At 37.0% G+C, this 19,826-nt stretch overlaps 2 protein-coding genes across 20 annotated transcripts in view; one reads left to right on the forward strand and one right to left on the reverse strand.

The window, feature by feature from the left end:
• vn (membrane-bound neuregulin protein vein) overlaps positions 1-18,993 on the forward strand; it is a 209,416-nt gene extending 190,423 nt beyond the window's left edge. For 2 of the 6 annotated variants that reach the window (XM_022061615.2, XM_022061620.2), the window contains 2 exons: positions 2,027-2,209; positions 10,110-10,187. Coding sequence is in view for 2 of the 6 variants with exons in the window: in XM_022061620.2 (XP_021917312.1) it covers positions 2,027-2,049 (23 nt within the window). In the remaining 4 variants the exon portion in view is untranslated. Of the gene's footprint in view, positions 1-2,026; positions 2,210-10,109; positions 10,328-11,653 lie in introns of those variants that run through there. The other 4 variants (XM_022061613.2, XM_022061617.2, XM_022061616.2 and 1 more) reach the window with 4 other exon arrangements.
• Positions 1-19,826, reverse strand: part of Atg10 (Autophagy-related 10) — a 507,888-nt gene that overhangs the window by 459,948 nt on the left and 28,114 nt on the right. For 2 of the 14 annotated variants that reach the window (XM_022061622.2, XM_087349885.1), the window contains exon 1: positions 2,929-3,438. The exons of the other annotated variants lie outside the window; for them this stretch is intronic. The gene's annotated coding sequence lies outside the window, so the exon portion shown is untranslated. Of the gene's footprint in view, positions 1-2,928; positions 3,439-19,826 lie in introns of those variants that run through there. 14 annotated transcript variants of the gene reach the window in all.

The following is a 19,826-nucleotide window of genomic DNA, read 5'->3' on the forward strand; positions in this document are numbered from 1 at the left end:
CAAGACCATCAACCCCACCCTCGTCTAAGTAGCATTCAGTGGGTGCTCATTTAAAAAAAATCGTGTATTTTTAATAATTTTGATTAGGTAAATCAAGTAATAAGTCTACGTTAAATGGTAAATCTTTCTCGAACGTGAAGCAAGAGAAAATAGCCTAAGTTTAACATCAGTAATACCTTATGAATTTTATGATCTGTAAAAGTATCATCCCTTTTTGACAACCTGAAACCTCTTAATCGTAGGTAGCTCTATCAGAAGTGACTTAAGTGACTTTGGTGTACACGGAAAGACAGGAGTATCGGCAGTGCTATGCATTTGTTTAAACAAAAGAAACTTCGTGAATTTGAGGTTTATACAGCGGTGAGTATGAAGATTTCTGTCTTCTGGATTGTTGTGCCGTGTAATCAGGTACATATTTATCAACATTTCAGAGGTGCATACTGCCTCCATCATCAGGGCGATAACTATAGAAGCCCTGATAATGGAGGCACCAAGCACCTCTGAAACGTCGGTAAACTTCCACCAGACTAAACGGCGTGCAAAATCCCACAAGACAGCCATCGTCATAAAACATCTTGGACCTCAAAAGTCAAGTCGAGAAGCAAAATAAATGACAAAGACATACGGACGACGATTGTATATTATATTGTATATTATGCATAATGAATACGTATATCCCTTCGAAAGTTCATCAGATAAATTTAGATCACAGACGGTAAGAGGTTCCGGGGTTCAACACATAACTTGAATGACAATTTCCACCTAATACAAGTAGTCTCGGTCAATTAACGTATTCTTATACATGAATGCCAGCGTCAAGGTACAAAATACAGTGTGTTCTATTTAAAACGCAACCCTAACTACCACAGAAAAATTGCAAATCCAGCAGCAATACTTAGTTTTTCAGCCTATCCCGTTCCAGTTGATTCGATGTTTGAATGCGATACGACCTTAATTTCAGATGCTTTGTCCCTCAATAAGCACTTACAACAGTAGACCCGAAATTTTGTCAACAGTCGATGTATTGCTGTCTCAGTCGATACTTCCCTGTCATGATACGCATTGCTTACTGCTTCATAAACAGCACCAGACGAGTTAGACGAGACGTAATGTTCGAGGATGACTCACGATGCTCGTAAGCAGTGGTCAGGTAACAAAAGTGACCTTGATTCGGGTATCATGTGAGGTTAGGAGAATAATTTAATTACACGGAAGTGGACCTGCTTCCGATTTAATTTTAAGTGACTGTTGTGTTGCATTTTAAACAGAACACTCTGTCTAAGACTTAAAACCTCATAAAACTCTCAGCAATTTGAAGACGCCGGCTGTAAACGTATCCGTATGAGAAATGCAGGTGATATGGTGGGAACTATGGCTAAAAAAGACAGATACATGAGTCAGCGGGTCAGTGTTTATGATACTGTATACCACGAGATAATGGTACATAAGGATACAGCTGACTTAAGTCAAATGAAGAAAGACCTCTCTACATTCAATTGTTCGGTTATTAAAACGCTTCTGCGAAAAACGTATTTTTCAGTAACCCTGCACCAGAAACAAATAAATTTTGAAAAGAACTTTGGAAATTAGGTTTTTTGACAGAATTACACGTCTTACTTAAACACGTACGAAAGTCATGGAAATTATATGACGTGTTTCTGTTTGAACTGAATCTGATTAAGTAGTGTCGATTCTTCTACATTATATAAAAAACAAAGTCCAATTCAGATGCAGAGATTGATAGTATCATTATTATATTATCAACTCTACCACACACAAAGTGTCCTTTAGTAAATAAGCAATTCTTTACAAAACTCAGATTTCGTTTTTATTCTGTTGCACCGTGATGGCCCCGCAAAAAGATGATTAGTTATGAGGATGAATATTTAATAAACACTGACTAGGATCTCTGTACATGTTAAATGCAGTTAATGCAACTGACTTACTAATTTACTTAGCTAACGTCAATTTCATCTATTTCATCACATGCTTTACTAACACACATTCTTTGCTAATTGTTTTGCAGCTACTGGAGAACTGTACAACTAACCCCTCCCTAACACATCACTTTTCTCTTCCATCTATCAAAATTCAAACTTTATTTTCTTGCATGTCTGTACCATTTTCTGGTACAATACCTTATTATCCTTCCTTATTTTTTTTCCCATTTCTTTCAACAAACTGGAACGTCTTAAATGATTTTAAAGAGGTGAGATTTCTATATTATAATGGCCGCCACCAAACTGCATGCTTCAAGGTCACGGACAACTTCAACCTCCCTCCCTCCCCCCTTACACACCAGCACAGCGTTTCTACCTTAGCTACACTATGGGGACTGGGTTCTGCTGTTCATTTCTCAAGATTGTACGAATTTGCTGTCACCTTGAATCATGTAATTTTGTGACGACTACTACAGATATCTTATTAATGTAGTCGATAATGCACAACGGGGTACATGGGTCTAGGCGTCTTTTACTCACCACTAACAGTAAGTGATTTTCATAAAGTCTGTGGCGATGAATCTACCGATCGTAATAATCAGTGTCCAGTGTACCGCATATTTTTATAGAAATACTCAACAAATGTCAAATGTGATTGCCATATTCAATTCACTTAACATTTATTTTGCTACGCCTAAACTTAATATAAAACGGTCATTGACTGTCACAAGCTTAGAATGCATATTCGATTATGAGTAACAGGAATTTTAAAATTAAATGTGAAGTATGAAATAATTCTATGTATTCTTTTTCGGAAATGTAATGGCATAAACAAACGGCTGTCCAAAATTGTTACAAACCGCGAAACCTACAACAAAGCTGTATAATTGCATGAGCACGAAAGAACTTTCTAAATTATGCCAAAAAAATGCAGTTTACTCAGAACTTCACACCAATCGATAGAAAACTTTCAAAGTTCTGTACATACCTCACCGAGACTCGATATGCGTGCTCCGCCAGTAACACGGCAGATGTCGAGACGATAATCCAACTCGTCCCTTAACTTGGTGCTGAGTGTCCCTAGCGATTGAAGCTATAGCAGTTGTGATTCGCTGCTTCAACTCTGGCAAATACTGCAGCGTGCATACGTTGATACTAGGCTGGGTGGTTCAATCAGAAATCGTGAAACTTGTGTCCGAACTCCACGTTGCACAGTTGTTACAAACTCTTTCTTCGCAAACTACAGAACACGACAACTGCTCTGTTGTGTGGTAGCCATTTTCAAAACTAGTGGCATCTAGCGGAGGCGCGCAACAACAACAATCACCCGCGTGATTTGAAATAAAACTTCGAAAGTTTTTCTAATGAATGGTGAGTACGCCGCGTTTATTTTCTGTATCATTTCGAAAGTCTAAATTTATTTAGTGGTCACCCTGCACTATCACCCGTTTCAAGTATAGTAACTTACATGTAGCACTACGTGCGAAATAATTTTACTTCATTAGCAGTCCGCCGAGATTTATTGTGCAACAGGAAGTAGTTATGGGATTAACCTAACATCTGCTTCCGGATGAGTAAATGGGTCACTAAAGATAAAGAAAGAATTGAGAAAATTAACTTTGAAATTAGTGTCTTATTTCCGAATTGCCAAGAGAATTAACATTGTATTCAAATAATGTACAAGGGATCAAAGCTCACCAGTGGAAAGCATGCATTCTTATGATAAATGCAGCATAAAATACGTTTAATTATGTTTCGCTTCATATCATAAAATGCATACAACCGGGACACCTCGTTTAGTGGCTAGGTTACGGGGATCCCATAACTCCTCTGGAACCCAGCCCGCCCACAATTGAACTTGCATCAATGTTCCATCCTTGGGCAAAACACGGCCGAAGCGTGAGTCTAACCATTCACCTCGGCATAACGTCGCGGTTAAGAATGCGTGGAGGTATATTTCCACTCCCCCATACTCTAGTTGACACGGTAGTTTGAGAAGCACCAGGCATGCCTTCACGTTTTAATTTTACATTTATCAAAAAATTAATTTTACTGCCATTTGCAATTTTTTCACAAGTTACTTATCTGCTAAAACAAATATGGAATTTTTAACCTAAATGAAGACATCGATAGTAAGTGTCAGATACAAGACAGCTATTCATATTTAGTGTTTTATGTTTTGTAAATTTCTTCTAGGCCTAAACGTAAATATTTTGAAAACATCAGAAGAACAGTTTACCGTACGTACCACTCCTGCTTCGTACACAGGAGATCCCGTAGTCAATACTCGGCCCGGAGGCCGGCTACCTTGACTGAGCTTTCATATTTTTACTCAGTCCCTCCACAAAAATGCCGAAATCGTACCTTAAATTAGGTCACGACCGCTTCCGTCCATATTCTCTCCAATTCATTATTCATTTTAAACGCTATGTAGCCTGAGCTAATGACAAGGTCGTCTAATTACAATTAAGTATTTTGTCGAAATAAAAACTTGGATAATATTTTATTTTTTGGAAAAATATTATCCAATATTTTATTCCGACACAGTACAAACCCTAACCAAAAAATAGTATTTGCATTGAAAGTGTGCAATAGCTTCTGTAATTGATTTTGTATATTTTACGTTGTTGATTGTGTAATATGAATACTAACTTCTCAATTCCTACATGTCACATAAAATTGATACCATGGATATAAATGTAATGTTATAAATTATTCCAGCACAGGAAAGAAATTAAGAAATGGGAGGCGAGACTTAATTAACAATAGGATATTGATAACTTTAATAACTTGTGTTCTTACACAAATATAATAGGGCGACCATATCAAAAAAGAGCGAGATGAGCGAGGCATGTAGTACGAAGAGAGACGAAAATTGCGCACAAAATCTCAGTAGTGCAACCTGATGGGAAGAGACCTCTATTACAATGCACAAATAGGGAAGCATATTAAAATACTTCATAATAAATTATATAACGCGAGGGAGACAACTGATCAAGAGCAGGAAACGACTCACTAAAACTGTAAAGACCTTCAGTTTTCATTTTACGGGGGGGGGGGGGGGGGGGGGGGTTGTTGACAGTCGGAGCAAATATTTTCTGAAAGATTCAGATTCAATTTAATATCGAGTCCGCAGCTTATGAGAGCAACGCAAGAAAAATGTTTTTCCTCCACAGAAATAACCCTCCAGTAACTGTCATTGCGAAGAATAAAAATTCACGAAACATTTGTCTCAATTTTATTTTATATTACGAATTGCTAACATGCTCTGCTACTAATTATCCTAGTCAGGTTAGAACTGCGTTTGAAATTTACGAAGTCTACATAAATAAATAGTCATTGATATAATTTTATCCTTAACTTCAGCCTTTAATTTTACACCATAATTAAAAAAAATACCCAACACAGAACGTCGCTTTAGAGTGGTTAGGACTTATACTTCGTATTTGGGATATCCTGGGTTCAATACTCAATTGTACCTCAAATTATTATGCCATGACTGCTTCCTTACAAATCCTTTATTATTCATTATTCATTAGTCTTCCTATCATTCGATGCTAGATACTGTGAGCTACTGTCAGTGTTGTTAAATAAACCACAAATAGAACCCACTAATGTGATTTTCCCAGAAACGTATAAAAAGAGCTCTAGGGCCATGTTTTTCTTCAAAGAGGTGAAATACAAATTTGTCCCTGAGGTTTAACTACGCAACACACAAAGGCATGTGGGGTGTGGAGGTACTCCAAGTGATTGGTAACTTATGCCCCCAACGGTTTACCCCCGGAGAAAATGTTTCCGTTGTACACTGGATTAAAGGCTGGGTGGGCCCCAGAACAGATATGGACGAGGCAGATGAAAAATCTCTTGCCCTGCCAGGAAATGAACCCTGGTTCTCCAACCCACAGCCTCATCACCAACTGAGTGAGGGATTCCTGTCGTCTTTAAATAACTGAAATACGAAAATATGCGTAGTAATTCTTCTGTAATAAAGACTCGTGAGTTTTGTATGCACGTTTTTCAGACCACCCTTTCAACAGCAAAGCTTAAATAGCGAATGGGATGATCGTTTTTTATTTGTTTATGTAAAGGCATTTCAATTGCTCTGATTAAATAGCGCCGAATAACATATGATAACAAGTGATGAATTTAGAAGGATGTTGACACAAGCGGTTGTGCTCACTTTTATAGTATGAAGATTTCTGTCTTCTGGGTTGTTGCGCGGTGTAGTCTGTCGATGTTAACCAACGTTTCAGAGGTCATACTGCCTCCGTCATCAGAGTATGAAGATTTCTGTCTTCTGGGTTGTTGCGCTGTGTAGTCTGGTCGATGTTAACCAACGTTTCAGAGGTCATACTGCCTCCATCATCAGAGTATGAAGATTTCTGTCTTCTGTGTTGTTGCGCTGTGTAGTCTGGTCGATGTTAACCAACGTTTCAGAGGTCATACTGCCTCCGTCATCAGAGTATGAAGATTTCTGTCTTCTGGGTTGTTGCGCTGTGTAGTCTGGTCGATGTTAACCAACGTTTCAGAGGTCATACTGCCTCCTTCATCAGGGCGATAAGTATAAAGATTTCTGTCTTCTGGGTTGTTACGCCGTGTAGTCTGGTCGATGTTAACCAACGTTTCAGAGGTCATATTGCCTCCGTCATCAGGGCGATGACTATGAAGATTTCTGTCTTCTGGGTTGTTGCGCTGTGTAGTCTGGTAGATGTTAACCAACGTTTCAGAGGTCATACTTGCCTCCGTCATCAGGGCGATGGGTATGAATATTTCTGTCTTCTGGGTTGTTGCGCTGTGTTGTCTGGTCGATGTTAACCAACGTTTCAGATGTCATATTGCCTCCGTCATCAGGGCGATGAGTATGAAGATTTCTGTCTTCTGGGTTGTTGCGCTGTGTAGTCTGGTCGATGTTTACCAACGTTTCGGAGGTCATACTGCCTCCGTAATCAGGGCGATGAGTATGAAGATTTCTGTCTTCTGGATTGTTGCGCTGTGTTGTCTGGTCGATGTTAACCAACGTTTCAGAGGTCATACTGCCTCCTTCATCAGGGCGATAAATATAAAGATTTCTGTCTTCTGGGTTGTTACGCCGTGTAGTCTGGTCGATGTTAACCAACGCTTCAGAGGTCATATTGCCTCTGTCATCAGGGCGATGAGTATGAAGATTTCTGTCTTCTGGGTTGTTGCGCTGTGTAGTCTGGTAGATGTTTACTAACGTTTCAGAGGTCATACTGCCTCCGTCATCAGAGTATGAAGATTTCTGTCTTCTGGATTGTTGCGCTGTGTTGTCTGGTCGATGTTAACCAACGTTTCAGAGGTCATACTGCCTCCGTCATCAGGGCGGTGAGTATGAAGATTTCTGTCTTCTGGGTTGTTCCGCTGTGTAGTCTGGTAGATGTTAACCAACGTTTCACAGGTCATACTGCCTCCGTCATCAGGGCGGTGAGTATGAAGATTTCTGTCTTCTGGGTTGTTGCGCTGTGTAGTCTGGTCGATGTTTACCAACGTTTCGGAGGTCATACTGCCTCCGTCATCAGGGCGATGAGTATGAAGATTTTTGTCTTCTGGATTGTTGCGCTGTGTTGTCTGGTCGATGTTAACCAACGTTTCAGAGGTCATACTGCCTCCGTCATCAGGGCGGTGAGTATGAAGATTTCTGTCTTCTGGGTTGTTCCGCTGTGTAGTCTGGTCGATGTTAACCAACGTTTCAGAGGTCATACTGCCTCCGTCATCAGGGCGGTGAGTATGAAGATTTCTGTCTTCTGGGTTGTTGCGCTGTGTAGTCTGGTCGATGTTTACCAACGTTTCGGAGGTCATACTGCCTCCGTCCTCAGGGCGATGAGTATGAAGATTTTTGTCTTCTGGATTGTTGCGCTGTGTTGTCTGGTCGATGTTAACCAACGTTTCAGAGGTCATACTGCCTCCGTCATCAGGGCGGTGAGTATGAAAATTTCTGTCTTCTGGGTTGTTGCGCTGTGTAGTCTGGTCGATGTTAACCAACGTTTCAGAGGTCATACTGCCTCTGTCATCAGGGCAGTGAGTATGAAGATTTCTGTCTTCTGGGTTGTTGCGCTGTGTAGTCTGGTCGATGTTTACCAACGTTTCAGAGGTCATACTGCCTCCGTCATCAGGGCGATGAGTATGAAGATTTCTGTCTTCTGGGTTGTTGCGCTGCGTAGTCTGGTCGATATTTACCAACGTTCTGAGGTCATACTGCCTCCGTCATCAGGGCGATGAGTATGAAGATTTCTGTCTTCTAGGTTGTTGCGCTGTGTAGTCTGGTCGATGTTAACCAACGTTTCAGAGGTCATACTGCCTCCGTCATCAGAGTATGAAGATTTCTGTCTTCTGGGTTGTTGCGCCGTGTAGTCTGGTCGATGTTTACCATCGTTTCAGAGGCAGAGGCAGTATGACCTCTGAAACGTTGGTAAACATCTACCAGACTACACAGCGCAACAACCCAGAAGACAGAAAGAAATCTTCATACTCACCGCTGTGAAAACCTCAAATCTTACTTTTATAGTATATCGGCATTTTCCCGGAGAGACTGAGGAAAAGTTGAATGTAGACACCACTCGAGGCTCAACAAGTGACAAAAAGAACAAAACGTACAAGTTATAATGCGAGTGTTTTAATACACGCCTACAGTTGCACCAGATGTGAAAGAACCAAAACCGGAGTCTATAATGGACCAAGTTTATAAACTAATTTGATTCAACGTTACAGAAAGCAATGAGACAGATTTTTTAATTACCTAAAAGTTTCTAATCACATGTAATGAGAAAACAATTACGATTTTTAAACGAGATTTTTCATGTGAATGAGGTCGGAACGATCATAAGTGGCCTAAGTAACTCCTTGACTGCTAGATGGTAATGGTAGTGATGATAATCGTTTATCACTCAACTCCAAACTAAGGTGCTACCTAATATACATTATCTAAAACTCCCATTAAAACGTCTGGCATGTTTGGACTGTAACGAATAAATTTAAGTTTGTCAGAGCCGTGTTCATTCTGAAAAGCCTACCGATTACATATTTTGTTCAAGTTTTGCGACTGAACTGAGTTACATGGAAAGAAATTTGTTTTAAAAATTCGCCTTTTAACAGAATATCGTATGGGAAATATAGTCATAAATTCTACTGGTAGTTCCTTAAGCGGTATTGATATGATTATATACTATCTTGATAGACGGTTTAAATTACCGGCATCAGTACAGCTGCCTGGCATGAGTACACCCCGATTTTTCGAACTGTAGGGATAAGACACTGCGTGATGGGGTGGTGATCGGGAGATACCGAAAGCCAATTTTATTGTATGAGCCAAACATTGATCTGTTACTTTTTTATGGCCTTTGTCCGGTTCAAGACAGGAGGTAAAAAAAATAATAGCGTGAGAAAAGTAAAACAACGAGGTCCAATTTCGGTAACAAGACGAGATGTAGTGGCAAAGTAGCTACAGACCTGGTGGAAAATATTAATATTTCAATACGAAAACATATGTTTTTTTTACCCAGGTCTTTTCGACCTGTTTCATGAGTTTTCTGAATGTAAATTAATTATTTCCCCTTAAAATGTGTTCGATATACATATACTTTTTACAGGCGGCATAACAACCTACGTTTTCACGTTTGGTAGTATCACCTCGCTCTCAGCAATCAGTTAATGACGCACACAACTGAACGGTATGTTTCTGTGAAGAGACTTGACCAGCGTTATAGCGCAGCCGACACACAAAGGCCACTTAAAAGTAACAGACAAGTGTCAGGTACGAAGAACCGGTATATACTAAACCACTAAACTGTGAATGGAGGCTTCTGCATACACACGCTCATTACCCTGTCTGTTACAGATAACATATACACACTTACAGCTCAATTTCTTAGACGTTACGCGCTGTAAATTTGGACGAGTCTAGTAAGAGAAGTTGGAAATTAAAAAGGCATGTACTCCCACTAATCTTCTCCTCACTTCCCCTCACGCGCAGATCAGCGGCCACGTCTAAAAAATTGAACTGTACAGCATACTATTTATACATAGAAAGTACTAGAAGTATTGAAAACAAGCATGTATTGCATCATATACTATAAGGACTATAAAACTTAGAATAACAAAACATGACAAAATTTTAAGCATATGCGGTGTCCCTAATGTCACATTTCGCATCAGAGCGTAGAAGAAATTGCAGCAGCAGGAACATGGAGTACAGAGCCCGCCATCATGGTGGACTGTGTGCCCCCAGACCCGCCGCACCCCTGGTGGATGTTCGTCACACTACTGCATGGATGGCGGCGCAGAGGCCTCTTAGGGACACGTGGCGAAGAGAATTTAGTTGGTTTACCTAGTCCTCAACCCGGAGATACCGCAGTGCCGAATTTTATTAACAGGTAAGCCTCATAAAATTTTATTTCGATACCCATACAAAGAAACCCATCACTCGAGGCCGTGATAACCTCAAAGCTACATTCATGTTGTGTAAGTGGAAGTAATGAATTTGGCCAGAATTCAATTAGCAGTAGGGGCATGAGTTTTTATCTTTGCCTGGTTATTTAGACACACTGTAGGGGTCATCCAGCCTCCAAAATAAAAGGTCCTATTTTTCCGGAAGTGAATTACTTGCAGATATATTGAAGTGATCTAGACTACGAGGAGCTTTACCTTCATTAGCCCGGTGTGCCTGAATTGCAAAGGGTAATTGAAGAAAATATGGCCAGACTAAACTTCTGTTGTTTTTATCATAATAAAAATGTTTTGAAAAAATCGCGATACAGGAGTAATTTAGGTATATTATAAAACCTTATGATATCTGTCTTATAACATTACTCCCAGAAAAATAATTAGTTTCTGAAAGGTATAATTTTGGCCATATTACCTGCACAGCGCAGATAATATTGTCAATCAAAATCTTTCTTCTTAAAAAAATATATGTAAATTGAAATATAAATGCAAAATTTCCGACAAATACGAGGACCACGTGCGGTTTTGAGCTTAAATGTGTACACTACTGTATGTAACAAACAATAATATTTGGGAGAATGTTTTGACTGAGACTTCTTCCAAGCTCACTGAATACAAAATCCAGTTACGGACTCTGCGAAATGAATAACTCAATACAATTAAACATATAAGGAACGACCCTAAACAAAACAAAACTCACTTCCGAGTCGTGAAATAGCCTATTTCTTACACGCTTCATATGTATTAATATGATAACTAAATTTACTTTATTTCTTATGACAACCATTTCTTATAACTTTAACGATAAAAATACATTAAAATAGACCTGATAGAAGTAGGGCCTGAGGGTGTGGCCTGCATCACGGTCCAGAGGTGAGCTCTTAAGAATAATAATTGTGATGAACCTCCGGTTGCATACAATACAGGGTGGCTGAGCGAGTGCCAAACTTAGTTACTTGGTTTGTTAGTCAAAATTATCGCACGCAATTCCGACGCCAGGCCCGTTATTCAAGCCGATTTCGAGTATTAATTCCTTCTACTGTTCGTGAATTTTAGCAATTAAATACAAATTCTCAAACACAGTAATTATATTACACAGACTATATTATATACAGATACGTAAATTGTAAGATTCAGGTTAACTGAATATACCCGTTCCAGACGACGGTTCGATAATGAGATAATTCCAGAGTACGTACAAGACGAATCCTATTCTGTAGTGCCATGAAATTGACGCCATGTAACGTGTGTTTCAGTAATGGATCCAGAGAACGAAACGAGGCCTAGGTCTGAAGCTACAATGTCATCAAATCTGCGAGGCTCACCAGCCAGCTACCGAGTCATCTGCCCTTGATGGGGACGAGTCTACGGTCGCCAAGTAATCAGAACGAAATAGAATATTATGTAAACCGCATAGAACACTTTGAATGGGTTGTGAATAATTGCTTCTTTTTAAATAATCGCTTTACGTAATTTATCTAAATTATTATAGCAGCCATAGGGGAGAGATTAACTATGCAAAACGACTCCTACATGAGACTTTTGTTTATAATTTTGTATTTATCCTTACGAGTGTAACATTACCAACTAACACGAGTAATGTTTGTGTTAATGAAGGATTAAGACTGATCTATTTTAAACATGTCTGCCGTAACTCAATGTTCTTACTTGACTCCACCCCCTCACTAAAAGTATTTTAGTATCAATTTAAATAGCCCCGAGTTAGATGCAGGAGTTAGAATCTTGTTTCCTTCAACAATACACTTAATTCATTTTCTAACAGGAATTTCATTTATCGGCATCCTAACATAACGCCCTTACGGTATTATAACCGGCCACCACATTGAACGATTCAAGCCTAAAACTTCATATAATGTCAATAAAAAATGTCTGTAGTCGTGTAAGCAGTGTAACATATTCCTGGTCAGTGTAGATCCTTCGAGGAAATTTAGAATTATTGTTTGTGTCACCGAATATGAGACACGTTTACAGCCGTAATAAAAATCGTATATACATGTGTCCCAGAAACGTAACCAAACTTATGTATTCAATTATAAAAAATATATATATATTTGTGTGACATGAAGTGAGGTTATTATCGAAAGCTTGGGACATTATTAATATTGTTGTAGATTAAGTTCTACTTGGCTATGTACTTTGTACAAAGTTCAGGTGACGTTTCTGAGACACTCCGTATTAACGACCATTCGTACTTTCATTGCGGTCCATAAGAGTGTTTTGCACAGTCAAATGCTTCCCAAGTGCCGCATGTAGACAAGACAGAGTTCTATAACGTGGTGATGAAGATTAAGAAGAACTAGAACGGAACAGTGTGTCAATTCTATACACTCAAAAGCAAAGGAAGAAAAGTTATATGATTGAAATCAAAACAAGTAAAAATTGCTTTGAACGAGTTCTCAGGGGATGCTTACAGGACGTGCTTTTACTGTGCTTGGGAGCAAAACTAAATGCCTGTAATAATATTTAACAGTTCATATAGATTATCAATTTTAGTGTGAATCGAAATAGTATCGTTATTCTAAGTCCACGGAAACAAAAAAATAATAAAAATAAAAATCATACCAAAGACTAATATTAATAATTTATGAAGAAGCGTCTTTATTTTATGTGATGTAAATGAAAGGATATTGTTAACAATACTATTCTTAACTTGTTTCAAATAACATATAAAATTGTCTTCTGTTCTGCCTTTCAACACCCAAAACACAATAAAACAATTCTTTTTTTATTCTGAAACACGTATAGGGAATTGGTGTTGGGGAGTTAAACACAGAACAATTAATCTTCATGAAGTCAACATCCATTTGCAAATAATATAAGAGAGAAAATGTGATAGTTTACACAACGTATACATGTAACAAGTTGTGTTATAAGGGACAGAAATCTCAGTTATTTCATGTGGTAGATAATTTCGAAATGTTTTGAAACTCTTCTTAGTACAGTAGCCCTGTACTTTTGTTAGATGTTTTAACTTTATAAACTATGTAAGTCACCCGCCGATAAGTAGTTCAGATTTTATTTGAGCCTTGAATTTAAAAACGCCTGTATGACGGTCAATAGCTTCGAAACCATGGCTTATTTTTCACCAGCAACTAATATTCGAAACAATAATAATAATAACTTAGATTAATAATAGTAATAATAAATTCTCTCACGAAAATACTTCCAGCGATCAAGCAGCCATTAAATTTGTGAGTTTTATGAAACACCCTATTTTAAAAATATAAACTACACATTTCAGCACCTGTTTAGATTAGTATTCTATCAGCCTTACAGCATCCAAAGTAGTAGCTTACGTAAACAAAACAAATTGTATGCATTGGGCATCGTTCTTCAAATTCTGTAAATTCAATAATTTAGACAAAAGAAGTAGTTGGAATAAAATTGTGCTCAGCTAAAACAAAACATTCCGTAATTTCCTTACTATTGGCAGTTTCAGAGTTATGTAAATGCAACAAATATAAGCTCTCATACAAAACGCAGGCCAGACTAAATATATTGTGTACTACAACTGAATATTTCAGAAATATTTTTTCAATGCAAATAAATTTCGTAATAAAAGTTTTTTTTTCGAATATCTGTTACCATACATCATACCAGAAATCTATACTGAGTGTCACTAATGTCGTTCCCACCTCATAAGTTCGTGCTTACACCATTTTTTATTACAGATTGCAGGAAATTAAAAAATACGAGTTTGGGACAGCTTCCAATTGCATAGCGTCCATTCCAAATTTTAACAAAATCCGTCAATCGGCCTTCGGGTTCTAATTTGAAGACAGGCAAATACGATCAGCCCTTTGTGTGTTCATTTTGTGCACATCGTGAACAGAACGCATAATAACGATTACAACGTTCATACAAAAGCATGGAATTACAGAACAGATCCAATAAATTCAGAATATGGTGTAAGAAGGTTTTCCACTGTTACAACTACGTCGCTACAGAAGCTCGTCAGAAATGAAATGAAACGAAATAGAGATGATTTAAGATGGAATATTACACAGAAACATCATTTTAAATTGTCGTAATTTGCTTCATATTTCCTAAATGGATCGTCAAAGTGTATCACGAGTTGAATGCAATAATTAAACAATTCTATTCAATAAAAATATAGATAATGTAAGGAAATAACACACAAAATATTCCATAAATGCAAATAATGACTATGGTAAACTGTCGTGATGTGCTAGAAAAATGTTTCTCAAACACCTGGGGTGTCCACGAGTTGATCCTACTCGATTTTTTAATGTTGCATCGCTGAACGTTTTCAGCTTGTATTCATCACAACTCTCACTTTCACGTTGGGATAAAAACATGGCGAAAAAATTATACCTTCTATCTAAGCATTAGTCTATATTCTGCTTAATTAAAATTTAAGGGATAATATTTTGGAGGGGGTCCGCGGGACTAAACAAATTTGAGAAAAAACGTATCTAGAAGACCTCTGTTCCAAAAAGTATGAATTTAAATTCACTTCATACAGGAATTTGTCTGTCCCTAACTAGAAATGTATATATTATATCTATAGACGTCCAGCGATAATTAACGTGCGCCATAATTATTTAATCCTTATCTCATAAGTATGTTGGACAATCAATATAACCACATACCAAGTAACAGTTTTATTATAACTTTTATTTATACCTCACAAAATATTGCGTTTTCATGCAGTTAATCTTACCTTTGAAGCCAAAGCTCGTCTAAATATTATTTAAAAAATTCAATTCGTAACTCACATAAAATACATTAATCCTTAAAAATATGACACGAGAAATAATGGCTGTTTACTCTCACTACGTAGGCAAAATGCAGCATAAACGATTATTAGACTAGGCGGTATACGTAAATGCCACTGGATTTTGAGGGGTCAAATAGATCCCAGTAGTACGATCGAATATATCCGTACACTCGTGCACAGACAGCAGCTAGTCACTTATGGTTAGTAATTAATAATTACAATTTATTCATTAGCGTAAGATAGAGGTACAAGTACATGTTAACGAAAGTAATTAATATTCTATTAATACATGTGGCAGCCTAATAAATTAAGAGTTAACGCATTCATAGTCTAGGCTTCCAAATAAAAATAGGCTAATTAGAAAGTGTAATATGTAAAGCAATCTTACGATAAGAACCATGTGCGCTATTGATCGGGCCTAGTAGAAGTATTGAAGAAGACTTAATTACAATATCACATTTCGTAGAAAGTGAGCAACCCGTTTTTACATTCAAGGGCTCAAATAAGAAGACAGTATAAATATTAAACAACACGCGATAACATCTAAACGCTAATTTGCAAATTTCAGACTTTCTTAGGACATTACACCGAAATATAAAAACAATATTCTGCAAAAATTAAAATAAGTTTTGTGGAAATATAATTAAAACGTGGAATTAATTGCATCAAAAGTATATCATTCAATGGCATCAACGTATTTTCGCATCAATTTGTTTCCAAGAAAGCCTGAATTGCAAACGAGTTTCAGAAATTGACCGAATAAATTCAGGAAGGAACCTGAGGGCATAGTGTTCTTTGTTTTGTGTATTTAAACGCTTTTAGTATGAAACACTATTTAATCGTACACTAGTTCCTCGTCTTTTTTTCTTTGTACAGTTAATCACAGTTCTACTGAGTGTTACGTTATTGAGCTACATATGTAAAGGTAGCTGCATGAACTGTGAATTAAACATTTCATAACAACCGTATATATTTCAAGACAAAGTAAAATACATTTCAGTACTCAACTAACGAATCAAGTTAAATATGGAAATAAAAAAAATATAGCAGAATATGTAAATATTACGTCATAAAATCTCGTTTTATATTGTAAAATCTATTATGTTGCAGAAATTATTGTAAATGTACACAAATGCTTCAAGAAGCTAAGGAAATAATAGTGCCAAGAAACAGATATTTGTATTTAAAAAGTTATCTAGTTTATATACATCTGAATCGCATTTGTAAATAATGAAGTATGTTGTGATGTGCTTTGAGTATAACATCGATAGAATCTCACTCTTGCGTCACCAGTTAAAATATCCAGACCTTTAAATATTTTTGTCGTTATATTGGAAGTTCTGATTTAAATATTTTCAAATATACAGCTCTCATAAATAATTATTTGTATTAATTATCAAGAGAATAATACTGAACCCTTAATTACTATTTCAGTGTCAATTAAAATTTTGTACCGAATTATATTTGACGATTATCATTATGAGCTGGACAAAATGACTCACACGTTTTTAACCATTTGAAATCAATTATTTGATATATTTATGTTGTGCAACATTTTGCATACATTAAATTATGAACATGTATTTACTCTTATTTAATATTTGATAATGGACGTACGTGTTAGATCACTGAGGTCTTTTCGTCCAATGGCAATAGTTTCTTTGACGCTTTCATCACATCAGAAATGTTAAGATTTGTTAAAAATATTATATTCTCACCAGGGCTCCTAAACCACGTATGACATAACTCTATGCAAACTGGAACATTTATGTATTACAATTCAATCCTAAATACGTATTTACAGCTTGTCTAATTTATCATGAGTCCGGGTCCCGTACGATGTTACAGCAGGTTTCCTGCGTAGAGGAGCAGGAGAAGCCGATAATTCGCCGCCCGTTTTTCCCGTACATTACGACCTACGTTAGTTCAAAGGAGAGTCTCGAAATGCCGGTTTCTATGCATGCATCATGTATCTAAAAAAAGCCTCTAAACACACGGCAAAGTTGTCTTGCAATAACGGAAATGTTTTGCCTAGTACTTTCTTTCTGTTCTCGTAGTGAATAGAAATTATTAACATAAACTTTATATTTGAATGTGCCCCATAAATCTAAGTCACAATGATCTTATTTCGGGTGATAGGGAAAATCACAGTCTTTCACTTATCAATCGCTCACCAAAAACTTCAGCTAACGTATTCCAATTTTTATTAACTGTGTGGGCTGTGGCAAGGCCTAGCATGAAATTTTCCGATGTTTTTTCGTCTTCAGCCAATTCCCCAAAAAAAGGTAATCAGAATTTATCTTACATAACGTTAGCTTGCCGAACTCAGATTTCAAGGTCATCGGTCTCATGATAAACTAGAGTCCTTGGAAAACAAGCTATACGCAATGTAACTGTATATATTGTAGGGAAACATTTCACATTAATATGTTAAGAAATCATACATATATAAAGTATGCTCAAATTAGACTTCAGTTAATAAGCCGCTTATATTTGAACTTCGCGCAATTCAAATTCAAAATAAAAATAAGAAATAAAATGGTGGAAGCATCCAAAACCACAAATTGCACCCCTATTAAAGATTTACATTCTAAGGAAGTTCCCAATTATATATATAGCCCTCGGAAACTACCCTTTGATATTAATTATTCAGTTTTTTGCATCTACCAATTATGTTTTATAAATACAACTTTGTCGAGTTTCTTTTGAAAAACATGGCTTCTGAGTTGGCACCAAACGAGTTCGTAAATATTTATATAACAAACATCTTTCTGGGAAGCCAGTAAATAGCCAAAACAAATTCGTAAGATAACTGAGTTAACGTAAATTAAGCCTACTGTAAAATTAATTTCTACTTTAAGTTATAATTACATGGTGGAATTTTCGAGGTGGAAAAAAGAGTTTTTAATTAAGGCAGTACTAATAAACTTACAATTCATTTTAGTATTATAAATATAATCATGCTAAAATTATGTGTTTCACTAAACATTTGTATGGGTGCTATTTTATATAAAATGGTATTATTATTTATATGATAAAATTATACTGAGCTTTCCATCATAAATACTACAGTCGACAACTCTATGAAGCTGGCTTCCTTCTGGAAAAAGAAGACACATTTCTTCCCACTCAGTGTAATTGAAAATGTGAAACACAAAATAATTTAACGAACGATGTGTTAATGTCACATCGAAAACAGAAATATGAAAGGTCTGGACTTGCGATAAATCATGCTACCAAACTTTCATGCAATTGCATAATACAAGTAACGAACAGAGAGGTTATATTTAATAGTAATAGACCTATCACTATAATAACCGGATGTAAATACTGGATTGATGTTCTAAATGTCATTTGTTCAATGGTGTATATTTTGAAGTTAAATTTACTGAATTTTCTGGATTAATAAGAATTATATGTTTCAAATGGAGAGTTAATAGTATCTATTATGATAGAAGAGCCGAAATATCGCTAGACCTAGTTAAAAGGTAATTATGGATAAAACTGGCCTTGTATCACTAAACAGCATGCTTTAATGCAATTCCGTATAAAATGTTCAAATAATGGGTTCAAATGCTTACTGGCAATGTTTACAAGTACAAGTAATTACATCAATGCCTCTTAATCGGCGAGGTGAACTCAATATTATCACGTGTAATGTTCAAGATGGAAGACTCCTCTTTCTTTGTACTTCACTTAGGCACAATTCAGGCCCTGAAGGGGAGTCGAAACAAAACAAACACCAGCCCCACCGTCTGAGATGCACTGACGTAATTACATCAGTTACTGTACAATTCATCGCACTGTTTCCTTAATAAATAACATTCCACATTCTGTATGTTGTTCGGTACGTTTAGAATGGCCTGCATGCAGGTAGACTTCATTTTGTTGTTTGCTGTTGTGAAATTGCTAAGAACCCATCCATTTACCTACCTTAGCAAAAAGTAAGACAGAAGTGTAAGAAAATAAAATTGTATAAACAAGCATGAGTATAATTTTGAGAGATATTTAAGAAAGCAAAACGATGTTCAAAACACGGTTGTCCCTCCATATTCGCGACTGAAAAAGAAATATATCATTAATTTTCTTTGAAACGTTTGAGTATTTGAGGAATCTGTGTGTTGCTGTCTTCTGGATTGTAGCGCTGTGTATTTTTTACAAATTTACGGACGTTTCAGAGGAACTTGCTGCCTCCATCATCAGTTTGGTCTGGTATAAGTTTACCGACGTTTCAGAGGAGCTTACTGCCCACTTCATCAGTGCAGTCTGGTATAAATTTAGCGACGTTTCAGACGATCTTAATGTCTCAACCACCAGAGGTAGGCGTTTAACGACATTTCGGGGGTGCTTACTGCCTCCACCATCAGCGTGATAATGTAGGCAGCAAGATCCTCTGAAACGTCAGGAAACTTCTACCATACTACACGGTTTAACAACCCAGAAGACAGCCATCTTCGATAAAATGTCTTGAACGACTCCTTCAAGCCGACGAGTGACGTCTCCCGACAGAAATCGACAACTACAGCCTTCAGCTTTGCCTGTCTGTTAGCAACAGACGCCTCTTTCGAAACTTAATCACAAAATCATCTTCAGTTGGATGGTTCTTGCACACAAACGTGCTTGTAGCAACAAGCGTTTCCTTCCCAACACTTTGAAGTAATCAGACA

This window comes from Zootermopsis nevadensis, unplaced genomic scaffold (genome assembly GCF_977971745.1).
Source record: "Zootermopsis nevadensis isolate Lab colony 2312 unplaced genomic scaffold, Znev_1.0 Znev_ptg000016l, whole genome shotgun sequence".
Classification (NCBI taxonomy): Eukaryota; Metazoa; Arthropoda; class Insecta; order Blattodea; family Termopsidae; genus Zootermopsis; species Zootermopsis nevadensis.